The 15,370-nt window shown below is 44.0% G+C and overlaps 1 protein-coding gene across 1 annotated transcript in view; it reads right to left on the bottom strand.

Annotated features, from left to right (window-relative positions):
* The window catches only part of NEB (nebulin), a 163,301-nt gene that overhangs the window by 25,858 nt on the left and 122,073 nt on the right, over positions 1 to 15,370 (bottom strand). The window contains exons 120-129 of the mRNA XM_054177633.1: positions 10,963 to 11,073; positions 10,188 to 10,292; positions 9,256 to 9,360; positions 7,408 to 7,512; positions 6,449 to 6,559; positions 5,922 to 6,032; positions 3,933 to 4,046; positions 3,697 to 3,801; positions 2,497 to 2,601; positions 810 to 914 (exon numbers count right to left, since the gene is read on the bottom strand). Of these exons, the coding sequence (XP_054033608.1) occupies positions 810 to 914; positions 2,497 to 2,601; positions 3,697 to 3,801; positions 3,933 to 4,046; positions 5,922 to 6,032; positions 6,449 to 6,559; positions 7,408 to 7,512; positions 9,256 to 9,360; positions 10,188 to 10,292; positions 10,963 to 11,073 (1,077 nt within the window). The remainder of the gene's footprint in view (positions 1 to 809; positions 915 to 2,496; positions 2,602 to 3,696; positions 3,802 to 3,932; positions 4,047 to 5,921; positions 6,033 to 6,448; positions 6,560 to 7,407; positions 7,513 to 9,255; positions 9,361 to 10,187; positions 10,293 to 10,962; positions 11,074 to 15,370) is intronic.

The raw sequence follows: 15,370 nt of genomic DNA, 5'->3' as shown, positions 1-15,370 counted from the left end.
CAGGGAAAAAGGGGTAGCAAAAACCAGCAGATAAAATGGGGCAGCAAAAACCAGCAGGGACAAAGGGGTAGCAAAAACCAGCAGATAAAAAAAGGGGTAGCAAAATCCACATATATAAAAAGGGGCAGCAAAAACCAGCAGGGAAAAGGGGGCAGCAAAAACCAGCAGATAAAAAAAGGGGTAGCAAAAACCAGCAGGGAAAAAGGGACAGCAAAAACCAGCAGATAAAAAGGGGCAGCAAAAAAACAGCAGGGAAAAAGGGGTAGCAAAATCCATCATATATAAAAAGGGGCAGCAAAAACCAGCAGGGAAAAAGGGGCAGCAAAAAACAGCAGATAAAAAAAGAGGTAGCAAAAACCAGCAGGTAAAAAGGGTAGTTAAAAACAGCAGAGAAAAAGGTGTAGCAAAAAAAAAATCAGATATTAAAAGGGGTAGCAAAAATCATCAGATATAAAAAGGGGTAGGAAAAACCCTGCAGATAAAAAGGGGTAGGAAAACCCAGCAGACAAAAAGGGGTAGGAAAAACCATCAGATATAAAAAGGGGTAGGAAAACCCAGCAGATAAAAAGGGGTAGGAAAACCCAGCAGATAAAAAGGGGTAGGAAAACCCAGCAGATAAAAAGGGGTAGCGAAAATCAACTAAATCTATTGAGAACAAAATTCATTTTGTTTGAAAAAGTACTTCAAGGCTTCAAGTAGATCAAGAAGCTAAGTAGCTGTAATAAGAGAAATATTTTTGCCTCTTCAACCTGTTAAACTGTAATTCCTTTTTGCTCCCCTCAACTGAGAAACCAGCAAATGACTCCTACCGAGCTGAAATTCTTCTGGTTTTCTTTCACACGCAGAATTTCTGGGGTGTCTTGTACAACTGTGACTTTGCCTTTACTGTTCTGGAGGTCCCACTGGTACTGAAGCTGTTGGGAAAGGTCAAAGTCAAATGGTGAACTCAGTTCTCTGTGAGGATGAGGGGGAAAAGTAAATACAAGTAGATGTCACGAGGAGGTTTAGATGTGGCATTAAATATTCTCATTTAAATGGGTAATAGGAGATCCTTCCCTACCTTCATTACAATATCCTGCCAGGTGCCAGCTTGTATCTAAATCATTTCACTTGCAATAATGAAAGTTGAGGATTTCAGGTCAGATTGGAGTTGTTACTGACCATACAGGCTTGCAGGTAGTCCCACAAACAACTTCTGTAAGGATCAAGTTCTGCACCATGAGGGTGGTGGAACACTGGAACAGGTTGCCCTGGGAGGTGGTTGAGGAGCCATCCCTGGAGATACTCAAGGTGAGGCTCAGCAAGGATCTGGGCAACCTGATCTAGTGGAGGATATCCCTGCTGACTGCAGAGGGGGTTGGACTGGATGGCCTTCAGATGTCCCTTCCAAACCAGACCATCCTATGATTCTATGATTCTTTATCAGTTGGCAAATAGGCAAAACACTGCAGCAGAAATGTTTGTCCTCAGGAAACCTTTAGAATGTTTCTGGGTCCCTGCATAAACTCTGCCATTCAGAGGGACCTGGGCAGGCTGGAGAAGTGGACTGAGGAGAAGCTCATAAGGTTCTATAAGGCAAAGTGCAAGGCCCTGCACCTAGGTTGGGGCAATCCTCAATATCAATCCAGGCTGGGGGATGATGAGATGGAAAGCAGCCCTGCAGAGCAGTACTAGGGGCTGCTGGTGGGTGAGAAGCTGGACATGAGCCAGCAATGGGAACTTGCAGCCCAGAAGGCCAATGGCATCCTGGGCTGCATCAAAAGCACCATGGCCAGCAGGTCAATTGAGGTGATTCTGCCACTCTGCTCTGCTCTGGTGAGACCTCAACTAGACTACAGTGTCCAGCTATGGGGCCACCAACACAAGAAGGACATGGACCTGCTGGAGCAGGTCCAGAGGATGCCACAGAGATGATCAGAGGGCTGGAGCACCTCTGCTATGGGAGCAGGCTGAGAGAGTTGGGGCTGTTCAGCCTGGAGAAGAGAAGGCTCTGGGGTGACCTTATAGCTGCATCTCAGTATCTGAAGGGGACCTACAGGAAGGCTGGGGAGGGACTGTTTAAAGGGCCTGTGGGGATAGGGTGAGGGGCAACAGTTTGAAACTGGAGCAGGGGAGATTTAGGATAGGCATTAGGAGGAAGTTCTTTACAATGAGGGTGGTGAGATACTGGAACAGGTTGCCCAGGGATGGACTTGAGCCTCCATCCCTGGAGACATTCAAGATCAGAACCCACATGGCTTTGGGCAGCCTGATCTAGTTGGAGGTGTCCCTGCTGACTGCAGGGGAGTTAGGCAAGATGAGCTTTGAGGATCTCTTCCAACCTGATGCAATCTAAATCTGTGAGTAATGCCTAAGTGGGCTGCTGCAGACATAGCAAAACCTGTAATTGAAGATCCCTGAGGATATAAAGGCAGCCTGGATGGGATCAGAGTCTGCTATTGAGCTCTTATGAAATGAAAAGAGCTGAATATTATTCCTTATTATTTCTCTACTTACAGTGCTAAAGTTCTTCTGATTCTCACGGACTCTCTGCATTTCTGGGGTGTCTGCCACAGGCACATAGTATGGCATGGTCCTTTCTGCATCTTCCTTGTACTTTTTCTGATGGAAAATACAAAATACAACTAATTAGTACAAAATATTCTGACACTGGCCCTTTGTGCATGATGGAAACTGCCCAAGGAGGCTGTGGATGTCCCCTCCCCTAGAGGTGTTTGAGACCAGGTTGGATGAGGTCTTGAGCAACTTGGTCCCGTGGAAGGTGTCCCTGCCCATGGCAGGGGGGTTGGAACTGGATGATCTTCAAGGTCCTTTCCAACCCAAACCATTCTGTGATTTTATGCAGCATGAATCATAGAATCAATAAAGTTGGAAAAGACCTCAAAGATCATCAAGTCCAACCTGTCACCCAACACCTCATGACTACTAAACCATGGCACCAAGTGCCACATCCAATTCCCTCTTGAACACCTCCAGGGATGGTGACTCCACCACCTCCCTGGGCAGCACACTCCAATGGCTAACAACTCTCTCTGGGAAGAACTTTCTCCTCACCTCCAGCCTAAACTTCTCCTGGCACAGCTTGGGAACTGCTTGAGTACTGCTTGGATATAAATTCAGATGATACCTCTGTTTAAGATTTATTTCAGACATTAATGTTGTTAAGGAGCAGGAAAATGAAGCTAAATCTACTTAGAACAAAATTGCTACTGCAAAAGCAATAGGAATGATTGACTCAGTCTAAAAATGACTTCATTTCTATATTGAAATGGAATTTCAGAGTAAGAGATGACACATTACAGCTCTAGAGAGATTTGTTTTTCTGGTTGTCTCCTGAATGTTGGGACAGGTAGTTTTCCAGGTGCTCCAAATTAGCATCCAAACTCCTCTCAGTGGTGCCCAGGGACAGTACAAGGGGCAATGGGCACAAACTGGAAGCCAGGAGGTCCCATCTGAAGATGAGGAGAAAGTTGTTTGGTGTGAGGGTGCTGGAAGCCTGGAGCAGGCTGCCCAGAGAGGTTGTGGAGTCTCCTCTGGAGAGCTTCCAAAACCAGCTGGCCATTGTGATGCTGGGCAAGCTGCTGTGGGTAACCCTGCTTGAGCAGGGGAGTGGATGATCTCCAGAGGTCCCTTCCAGCCCCTACCATGCTAGGATTCTATGATCCACTCCAGGTTGCCACATGAATAATGATTTACCTGGCTGGAGAGGTCCTTGACCTGCTGGGCATGAACAATCTCTGGAGTATCAACCACACTGGTGAAGTTGGCTTTCTCCATTTCTGCCAGCTGTTTGTATTTGATCTGTTGGGGGAAGTTCACATTTAGGTGCCTGAATCATAGGTGGACAACAATTTTCATTTAACAGAAAAAAAAACCCCACATTAATAAATGTTCCTTTAAAGAGGACAACAGATGATGATATTCATACAGACCTGGCTGGCAATGTCAGTGGCATTCTTGGCTCTCACAAAATCTGGTGTTTCCAAAGCCAGTTCTGTCAGCCCTTTGCCTTTGATTTCTAATTCCAAGGCTTTTTTGTACTCTTTCTGCAGATGAAGACAGCAAATAGATACTTTTGACAAAGGGAGTGCAAGACCAGCTTCAGATTGTTTCAGGACCACACCACAAAACAGGAATACTACACACAAATTATGTCATTTTGGGATTAATACCATCCTTAATATCTGTGCTGCAGCAGCCACTCTTCCCAAAGAGATCTTCCACCAAGGCCTAAAATGTTTATCTTGTGTAAATCAACAGAATTCATATCTCTCTAAGCCCACTCTGCTGAATTTAGCCTGGCAATCAAATCCAGGCTCTGTCAAGAGCTCAAAATCTCTGAGAACAGATGCTGTTGTCAGTAAGGGTGTTTACCTCAAGAGTATTTTGTCAGAAAGCAAAATCATGAATGATATAATGAAGTTCATTTTCCCCAGCTTTCAGCCTGATTCAGGGAATGACAAAGCTTATGAGCCTGCAGTGCGCCCAGGCAGCCAGGAGGGCCAGTGGCATCCTGGCCTGCATCAGGAACAGTGTGGCCAGCAGGAGCAGGGAGGTCATTCTGCCCCTGTACACTGCACTGGTTAGGCCACACCTTGAGTACTGTGTCCAGTTCTGGGCCCCTCAGGTTAGGAAGGAGGTTGACTTGCTGGAGCGTGTCCAGAAAAGGGCAACAAGGTTGGTGAGGGGCTTGGAGCACAAGCCCTGTGAGGAGAGACTGAGGGAGCTGGGGTTGCTTAGTCTGGAGAAGAGGAGACTCAGGGGTGACCTTATTGCTCTCTACAACTACCTGAAGGGGGCTTGTAGACAGGCAGAGGTTGGTCTCTTCTCCCAGGCAACCAGTACCAGAACAAGAGGACACAGTCTCAGGCTGCGTCAGGGGAGGTTTAGGCTGGAGGTTAGGAGGAAGTTTTACACAGAGAGAGTGATTGCCCACTGGAATGTGCTGCCTGAGGAGGTGGTGGGGTCGCCGACGCTGGGGGTGTTCAGGGTGAGGATTGACAGGATGCTTGGTTGTATGGTTTAGTTGATTGGGTGGTGTTGGATGATAGGTTGGACATGATGATCTTGAAGGTCTCTTCCAACCTGGTTAATTCTATTCTATTCTATTCTATTCTATTCTATTCTTATACTGATGTTAAACAGCATTTAACAGCTGGAGGCTTTTACATCCTCTCAGGTATTTTCTAAATAGCTTTTGATGTAACCCCATGGATCAGGACAAGTTGGAGGCTGAACTGTTGGAGAGTAGCACTGGGGAGAAGGAACCTGGGAGTCCTGGTGGACAACAGGATGGCCATGAGGCAGCGATGTGCCCTTGTGGCCAAGATGGCATTTTGGGCTACATGAAGGACAGTGTGGCCATCAGGTCAAGGGAGGGTCTCTTCCTCTACTCTTCCCTGGTGAGGTCACATCTAGGTACTGGGTCCAGTTTTAGACTCCTCAGTTCAACAAGGACAGTGACTTGCTGGTGAGGGTATAGAAAAGGGCTACAAAGATGCTGAGGGCACTGGAACATGTCTCTGATGAGGGAAGACTGAGAGAGCTGGGGATTTTTAGTCTGGAAAAGAGAAGACTGAGGAGGGAATCTCATCAATGCTGATCAATACTTAAAGGCTGGGAGTCAGGAGGATGTGACCAGTGGTGCCCAGCGACAGGACAAGGGGTCATGGGCACAAATTGGAAGGTAAGAAATTCCATCTGAACACAAGGAGGAACTGCTTTAATTTGCAGGTGACAGAGCCCTGGAGCAGGCTGCCCAGAGAGGTGGTGGAGTCTCCAGGTCTGGAGACCTTCAAAAGCCTCCTGGATGTGTTCCTGTGTGACTTTCTCTAGGCGACCCTGCCTTGACAGAGGGGTTAGACTCTATGATCTCCACAGGTCCCTTCCAACCCTTACCATACTGTGATTGTGTGACATACCTCATTCAGGATTTGAGTTGCATTCTTGGCTCTTAACATGTCTGGAGTCTCCTCCAAAGCTGTTAGTCCTTTACCTTTGACACCTTCCTCCAGATCCTTCCTGTACTCTTTCTGCAGAAGAAAGAACAGGAAAGCTGCAAAGCCGGACTAAAGAAAGTTTTGTTGCAAAGAAGAAAGAGAGATAGGGGGGAAAAAAGATTCCAAACACCCAAGAATATTGTCCAGGGTTATAAAAGAACTGCCAGAGAACAATTAGTGTTCAGGAGAAATTGCAAAGGCACACACACCCTGCTATGGACACAGTTAGGCTGATGGATGTCAGAAAGGGATCACAGAGTCAATATGAGCACAGTTAACAGGCAATGAAATAATGACCACAACAAATCAGAGCACAACACAGAATGGGCTGTAAACATGCTTGATGGGAATGGTTAGGAAAAGGGAAGGGGTGAAACAGAAATGCTGCTGAGGATACTTAGTGGAATTATTTCACTTGAGAGAGGCAACAAGCACAGAGTGACTGCTACCTCGCTTGCTATTTTGGTTGCATATTTGACATGTAATAAGGATGGTGTAATCTCCAAGCCAGTGAGGTTCCTGCCTTTAATGGACTCTTCAAAGTCCTTCTTATATTCTTTCTAGTGAGAGCAAGAAGACAAAAAAAAAGGCAAATGAGCAAAATGCTTATTACATTCACGAGGTGGGAAACTGCCGGGAGGATGGAGCAGTGCTTTGGCATTAATGCCACAATGGCAACCTGCTGCCTTGGGCACCTAAGGCAATAAATCCTGTTTCTACTGAAGGCCTTGAAACAGCTCATTAGATTCAGTGGAAACAGAACCTGATGCTGCCTTCTTTTGAATCCTTCCCCCCCCCCCCCTACTTATATATTTTTATGCAGAGAAAAACATTCAGTGGACTCATGATGATTAATGTCTCTATACAACTGTTTTTCAGCCTCTATAAGCTTTCATCTGGGACAGAACAAGATTATGCTTCAAATAAACAGGAAAAAAAACCCCCAATCTGCTGGAGGAAATAGAATGACAGGTCAGTGAAGAATGATATGACAGCAGAGACACCCAGGAAATAAATGGATTTCTCAAAAAGAGCTTTGTGGGGTGAAAAGAACAACTTTTGGTGGACTGGGATAACCCAGACACAGGCTGTGCTCCTGTGCAAAAGTTTTAAGTGATATATATTTCATCCTACATTCCTTCTGAAGACCCCAAGACTTGCTTAAGCTTTCTTTAGTGATAGCTTCCTGATGAAAACTGACAGATAATACACAGTTGGCTGTGACACAAGAGAGCTTTCTGAATTTTAAACACAGTACTTCACAATGTCTCTCACTTTTCCAGTCTGTCAGCATGCACGAGATGCAAGTAGAAAAGCTTAACTAAACCACTGTGGAAGTTTAACTATCAAAGCATAAATTTAAAGGGTGGGTTTTTTTCAGTCTCTTTAGTATCAATTTTAACCATACCTCACTCTGCATGAGCTGAGATTCCTTTGCAGTAAGGTATGTTGGAGTTTCAAAGTCCAGCATAGGCTTTCCTTTTTCCTTCTCATACTTCTCTTTGTATTTCACCTGAAAAGGACGAAAAAAAGAAGAAGTTACCCTCCTAAATAATCACAGAACCAACTCCTTAACTATCAAAAAGGTTACTCTCCTATACATAATCAAAGAACCAGCTCCTTAACTAGTGTGTGCCTACTTTGCTCAACAGTTGGAGGGGTTGGGGGGGTTGCACTAGATGACCTTTGGAGGTCCTTTCCAACCTAAACCATTCTATGATCTGTGTTTAAAAAGTGAGCACCTAATAGTGTTTACCTTCCTCAGAGCCATATTATTGACCACAAAGTGTAAAATCAAAGGTCAGGCTTGTAGCAAAATGTGTGTTACCTAACATTCCACTGATTAATTTCCTGTTGCAGTGTCAGCTCAGATGTGAGGAATTTTCTGAGCACAAGGAGGAAGAGAGGTAGCTGTAGAAACCTAACTTGAAGGGACTCAGGCTGCTCATGACCAGTTACATGTTAATGGAGCACTGGAGCATTAGAGCAGGAATTGAAAAGGTATAATTTAGCCACTTGCTAACTAATTCTGTGCAGGAGTGTCCAGGAAGTTAAATGCCCACAGGGAAGAAGGAATTCTTCCTTTAAGTTAAATGTCCACAAGGAAGAAGATACTCTTGCTTTAAGTTATTATATCCAGCCATTCTTCCTTTAAGTTAAATGTCCACAAGGAGGAAGTTACTCTTGCTTTAGGTTATTATATCCAGCATTTAAGGCTATTCTATCCAGCCTTTAAGGCATCAATTTCCAGCCTGCTGCATGAGGTTATGCCCTGTCTCTGGCTGAGACAGATCCTGATCTCAAACTGGGGCAACAAGGAGTGACTTTAACTACAAACTGCTTAACAGCCATTTTCTTTCCTATGAAACCTTTTTGCTCTCTGTGCCAGGCAGCAGAGCAGTAACTTTGTGTTCTTGCAGCTTTTCTTCCTTGTTTAGTGTTAAAAAAAAAATCTTGGAACAGAACCTGGAACAAGGAGAATCAGAGACCAAAGCAGAGTATGAGTTTCCCTGGAATGATTCACCATTTGCTGCATTCCAGAGGGCAAAAATGCCAGGCAATAGGTATTGGTTTGGTTAATGCCATTTTGGATTGCAGAATAAGGCTGACAAGAGGTCTCCTTGAGGCTGGCATGGATAAAGCAGTTCAAAATATGATCTCAGCAATGACTCCTTTCAATTTGCTGTTCCTGTGATTCCAAGCTCTAGAGGAAGCCACCCTGGTAAATGTGTTAAACTGTGTAAAGAGATCCATGCTCAGCAGATATAAGTCACTCTGGGCCCTGCTCTGGAATGAAGAAGTCGTACAGGTGTTTTATGTGTGTTCTAAACATGCAGACACAGTCTCAGGCTGTGCCAGGGGAGGTTTAGGCTGGATGTTAGGAAGAAGTTCTATACAGAGAGAGTGATTGCCCATTGGAATGGGCTGCCTGGGGAGGTGGTGGAGTCACCATCAGTGGAGGTGTTCAGGAGGAGACTTGATGGGGTGCTTGGTGCCATAGTTTAGTTGATTAGGTGGGTTGGATTGGTCGATGGGTTGGACGCGATGATCTTGAAGGTCTCTTCCAACCTGGTCTGGTCTATTCTATTCTATTCTATTCTATTCTATTCTATTCTATATTTCTCCTTGACTCAGGTGTTTATAAAGCAGATGGGCAGAGAGATTGTTAGATCCTGGAGAATTTGCTAGGGTGACTCCAGTGCTGGAGAGTGGGACTGGGTGAGCGGGGTGAAGGAGAAACACACAACCAACTTACGTGGCTCTGTAGTTCTGATGCCTCCCTTAGATGAACCTGCTCAAGATTATCTGGCACCACATGGTAGTGACCCTTACTCTTCTCATACTGCTTCTTGTACTGGTACTGAAGGGAAGGTGTCAAAAATCATCTCAATCCAAAAAAAAAATAAAAAAATTAAGTAATCCCTCAGCAAAATTTAACTTCTTGGGTCCAGTCAATGCCAACACTTCAATGGAGGATCAAAGAGGAATTAGAAAGCCAAAAAGCAAAACAAAACCCAAGAAGGTTAACACCCAATACCAGACAGCACTTCTCAAGAGGTGGGTGAAGTTGTGTTATTTGTTTGGAGCATTTTGAATGCAAAGAAGACTTCTTTCAAAGCCAGGATTAAAGAAAAAAAGAAAAGAAAGGGAAAAAAACCAACTAAAACCCAAAAGCAGTGAATCCATCAAAAGGCTGCATCAGGTAATAGTGACTTTTGTCTTTTGCACAGTGCAATGATCAGGTAATTTGTTAAGCAGGAGTCTGTAGATCTACAACAAGGGGATGTTAAACATAAATGTGGGGGGGAAAAAAAAAGGCCAGACCAAAACCAAAAAAAGGTAATTTAAAGTGCAGTAAGCAGGAAAAAAAAGAAGAAAATGAGGTTTGTTAGTGTGAAACAATCAGTTAAAATGTCATAAAGAATCAGTCCTTCAAAAATGATTAGAGGATTTAAAACATTAGCAGTCTGAGAGCTAAGAAAGGTTTCACTTCCCAGAGGAGAAATGTGGCAAAGTGGCTGTTAACTAGGAAAGGCTCATTAGAAAGTAGAGGAAGAGATCACTACCAGGTGATGGCCCAGGAAGAAAGGAGGGAGGAGGTGTTACAGAAGTAGTTAGCAGAGATCAATTTGGAATGGGATGGAGAGAAATGGGAAAAGCAGCTGGAGCTGGGCTGAGTGAGCTTACGGTACTGGCCAGCTGGCTCGTGCTCAGGACGTGGTTCATGATCAGGGATCCAGACATGTCTGTGACAGGCTTATGAAGCTTCTTCAAATCTGCCTTGTATTTCACCTGCAGGGGAGAAAGGACACACCTGGAATATTGCATCCAGTTTTGGGCTCCCCAGTTCAAGAGGGACAGGGATTTGCTGGAGGGAGTCAAACAGAGGCTATGAGGATGGGACTGGAACACTTCCCTGTGAGGAGAGGCTGAGAGCCCTGGGGCTGAAGAGAAGACTGAGAGGGGATTTAATCAATGTTTATCAATATCTGAGGGCTGAGGGTCAAGAGGGAGGGGACAGACTCTGCTCACTTGCACTCTGTGATAGGACAAGAGGCAATGGATATAAACTACAGTACAAAGCACAGGAGGGTCCACCTCAACATGTGAGGAGAAAACTTAATCACTGTGAGAGTCACAGAGCACTGGAACAAGTTCCCCAGAGGGGCTGTGGAGTCTCCTTCTCTGGAGACTTTCAAGCCCTATCTGGATGCATTCCTGTGTGACCTGTGCTGGATTCTATGGTCCTGCTCTGGCAGGGGGGTTGGACTCAAAGATCTTCAGAGGTCCCTTCCACCCACTAACATCCTGTGAGCCTGTGTGAGCCTGTGACAAACCACATCAGATCAGGAGGCTGTGAAAACTTTGTCACATTGAATGCATCTATAAATCCCTAAAACAAAGACCTCTTTTATGTGGAAACTTGTAGTTTCTCTTAGGGAAAACCAGAAGTTAAACATACCTCACTAGCCATGTTGTGAGCATCTTTCATGGTCTTGTAGATTTTAGCCTCCTTCAAATCATATTTGGGCTTTTTACCCAGCTCTTTGGCAAAGTTCTCCTTGTATTTCACCTAAATCAAGGAAAACAACCAGAGGTTACAACTCTTCTTGATCTTGAGTACTCCCTTTGTTTTTGGCTGCAAAAGGTAGAGATCCTACTGCAATGATGGGAAGCAGAAGAACAAAACTGTAGCAACTGGAAGGCATCCACTGGAATAAAAGCAATTGTCAGGGTGACCTGATGTGGAAAGAGAATCTGCATTTGTATTTACAAAACACCTCCTGCAATTTGGCATTCAAGTTACATCTCCTCATTGTGAAAAACTGCTGACATAGAGTCAAGAGAATGATGGTGACAAAAGACAGCTAAATCCTGACCCTCAGAGATGAGGAATTTAGTCACTTGATGGGAACTGCACATAGATAATAGATTCCCTATTTCAAAGAAGCAACCCCCCCCAAAAACCAAAACCCTAACAAAAAACCCACCCAACCAACCAACCAAACCAAAACAACCCCCAAAAAACACCTGACAAAGAGTATTTACAAGAACTTTTCTTTGTATACTTCTGGGAGAAATGAGAGCTTCCCAAACTACCTCAAGACATAAGAGCAGTGGAAGATGGCAATACAGCAAATACTTTTATCTATATCCTGTTGGACACACCCCATGTGCTGCAGGAATCAGAGAGGAAGAAGGATGCTACTGATGACAAACAGAACAGTGATACAATTAATTACTAGCAGTTAGATCACACTAGAGGCTTAGAGGCACTTCCAAACCACAGCAGCAAGGTAAACCACAGCATTGCAAGCCACAATCATCCATCAGACCCAAGCTGGAGGCACTGAAATATTGATGGGGAATTAGTTCTGCTAATGACTTAAATGAGGGCAAGTCCTTCATCCATCATGACTTGTCCTATCCCCACTGCTGCAAGTGCAACCAGAGGCTGATTCCTCACTGTTTCTTGCAAGCCTGCAAAGGAGATAGTTCCACTGAGAATGTCATTAATTTCTGCTGACAAAGATGCATAAAACTATTTCAGAGGAGTTAGTGAGGAGCACAAGAGAAACTCAAAGTGTTAAAGATGAAGTTCTGGCTTTTCTAAATGGATCTCATCGTACAGCATCATGTTCATCACCATTAGAGTAAATATCAATATAAAAATGGTCAGGGTTTATCATGAGAGGGGATTTAATCAATGGTTATCAATACCTGAGGGCTGGGGGTCAAGAGGGAGGGGACAGGCTCTGCTCACTTGCACCCTGGGATAGGACAAGGGGCAATGGATAGAAACTCCAGCACAGGAGGTTCCACCTCAACATGAGGAGGAACTTCTGCACTGTGAAGGTCACAGAGCACTGGAACAGGCTGTCCAGAGAGGTTGTGGAGTCTCTTTCTCTGGAGACTTTCAAGACCCTTTTGGATGCATTCCTGTATGACCTGTGCTTGATTCTATGGTCTTGCTCTGGCCAGGGGGGTTGGACTCAATGACCTCTGGGGGTCCCTTCCAACCCCTGGTATCCTGTGATGTTTTCTTTGTAGTATTTCTCCAGCCTGGGCTGGAAACAAGTGAGGCAACATTTTTTGTTTACCAATCCACATTTCCTTAGAGATATACCACAGCACATTAAGGGTTGGAAGGGGCCTCCACAGATCATCGAGTCCAACCCATAATTGATACTAAATCAACTGGCAACCCCCATCCCTGCTCTAAAGGACAAGCACTGAACAACCTCATCAGTCTTTCTGAAAGGATTTCATCTTCTTCAGCACCAAAATCATACTTCTAAAAAGCACAGAGGAAATGCACAGTACTGTGGCTGATGAGTAAAAAGAATTAAATGGGGACCTCAGAGAAAAACCTGAGCTCCCAAGCATCATTCATGTGAAAATTGGAATGAAATAAGCTAGTGAGGAACTGGTAACTACCTTATTCCTTACCTGATAACTAAGATAAGGAACAGGAGAGTCATGATAAAGGGTTTTATGACAACCAGAGGCACAAACAGATCATTTTGCATTAGTAAAGCCAGAAGGGTGACAGACTGCTGAATTAAATCACATTTTGCACTTTGAATTCACTGTCTCCTTCTTGCCCATGCAGCACCACATGGTTCATGCTGGATGCCACTGCTGCTCTTTTGCTTTGCATAACACTGCAACATCCAGATCAAGCACACAGTGAAACAAGCAAACCCACAAGTCAGAGCTGCTGCAAAACAAAGGATATTCACATTTTGTTTGAACATAAAGGATTCAGTATTGACTCTGACCTGATTCCCACCAGTTAAAAACCCAGCAGGACTATACTGGAATCCCTTCAGTTTTGCAAGCAATGCAACATAGGAGCAAGATCAAACCATCATGCCAAAGAGCTCACTTGTTTCCTTTTTTTAAGCCCAGAAGAAAATGTGTTGGAAGATCCATGCAAAATTAAAAGCCAGCATGCCAGAGAGGTAGGGGAAATCCAACTGATAAAAAGGCAAGTGGGCAAAATGGGTATAAAGAAGCTTTATAAAGAGTTTGAAGGGAAGAAAGATCAAAGAGAAAAAGAAAGTTAAAGATGATGCCAATTATTCTTTGCTCCCTTATTGCCTCTACAATGGTTAATTTTCTCTCAGAGCAAGAACAATCTTGAAGTCTGTTTGTAAGAGGAGAAGTGGGTAGCACTGGAAGCAAAAGCATGGAGGAGGTGGTTCTCATCATTCAAGAGGAGTAAATGTAGTTTCTTCTTTTTCTTGTAGTTCAGTTATTCAGTATAAAACCCCTTGGGTTCTGCCAAAAAGATTCTTGGTTTTCCTGACATCCACAGTAGCTGACATTCATACATGCAACAGCTCCATGCAGCAGTCATGGCTGGATGTGGAAAAGCCAAGAGAGATGGCAAAGAAATAGAAGCAGCTATATGCCCCTCACATCACCACTGGGTGCACTTCTCAGAGGCTCTGGGGGCTGATTCAGTCACACACTGTGCTTCTGTTATGTCACTCCAGCACAATGGAAACAGGAGAGTAAAAAGGAACTTTAAACAGAAGGGTGAATAGAGTTTTGACATGAATGTTATGCATTAGAAATGAGTGGGCACTGGAAAACACCAGCACCAGGCTTGCCATAAACTGAAATTTCTACTGGTTTTGCAGTTTCAGGGACACCAGCTCAAGCTTTTCTGTCTGGATTTACTTTGTTTGAGGTGAGAAAGGCAAATTTTCACACTTCAGAAATGCATTGGAAGCTTCCATTAAAAACACTGGAGGCTCCAAAACCATTATGAAGGGCATAGTAACATTTCAAGCTTCAGTTCTAAAGACTGGAAGCTCCAAAACCTTTATGAAGGGCATAACATTTCAAGTCTCAATTGCAAATACTAGGAGCTCCAAAACCATTATGAAGGGCATAGTAACATTTCAAGCTTCAATCCAAAAGACTGGGAGCTCCAAAACCTTTATGAAGTGCATAGTAACATTTCAAGCTTCAGTTCTAAAGACTGGGAGCTCCAAAACCATTATGAAGTGCATAACAACATTTCAAGTCTCAATTGCAAATACTGGGAGCTCCAAAACCATTATGAAGGACATAGTAACATTTCAAGCTTCAATCCAAAAGACTGGGAGCTCCAAAACCATTATGAAGGGCATAGTAACATTTCAAGCTTCAATCCAAAAGACTGGGAGCTCCAAAACCATTATGAAGGGCATAGTAACATTTCAAGCTTCAGTTCCAAAGTCTGGAAGCTCCAAAACCATTATGAAGGGCATAACAACATCTCAAGCTTCAATTGCAAAGACTGGGAGCTCCAAAACCATTATGAAAGGCATAGCAAGATTTCAAGCTTCAGTTCCAAAGAATGGGAGCTCCAAAACCATTGTGAGAGGCATAGCAAGATTTCAAGCTTCAATTCCAAAGACTGGAAGCTCCAAAACCATTATGAAAGGCATAACAACATTTCAGGCTTCATTTGTGTGTCTGAAACAAACTCCCCACCCACAGAATGTTCATGAGGGGAGAAAAAAACCCCAACAACCAACCAAGAAGGTCACATCTAACAAGTTTTTCCACGATCAACACCTTAGACACAACAAGACCCAATGCAAGTGGTGCAACATAAACTTTCTCACAGCTTTGAACTGCAAGATAATAAGCAAGCAAGAGACACTTAAAATGGTCTTACATGACTACTTAGCATATTAGCTTTCTTAAAGGTTCTCATCCATGGGGTATCATAAGATGCAGCTCCATGCCCTTTCAAGTGTTGTTTGGCGTATTCAGCCTATAATGTGTGGCAAGAAAGCAAGGTCAGAAATGAAACAAACCCAGGATTTCAAGCATCAAGGGGTGAGAAGCAACCAAGTTGAGCTGAGGTG

The sequence above is a fragment of the Dryobates pubescens genome, chromosome 2 (genome assembly GCF_014839835.1).
Source record: "Dryobates pubescens isolate bDryPub1 chromosome 2, bDryPub1.pri, whole genome shotgun sequence".
NCBI lineage: Eukaryota > Metazoa > Chordata > Aves > Piciformes > Picidae > Dryobates > Dryobates pubescens.
The sequence above is the reverse complement of the archived record's forward strand: the minus strand, read 5'-3'. Positions and strand labels throughout refer to the sequence as shown.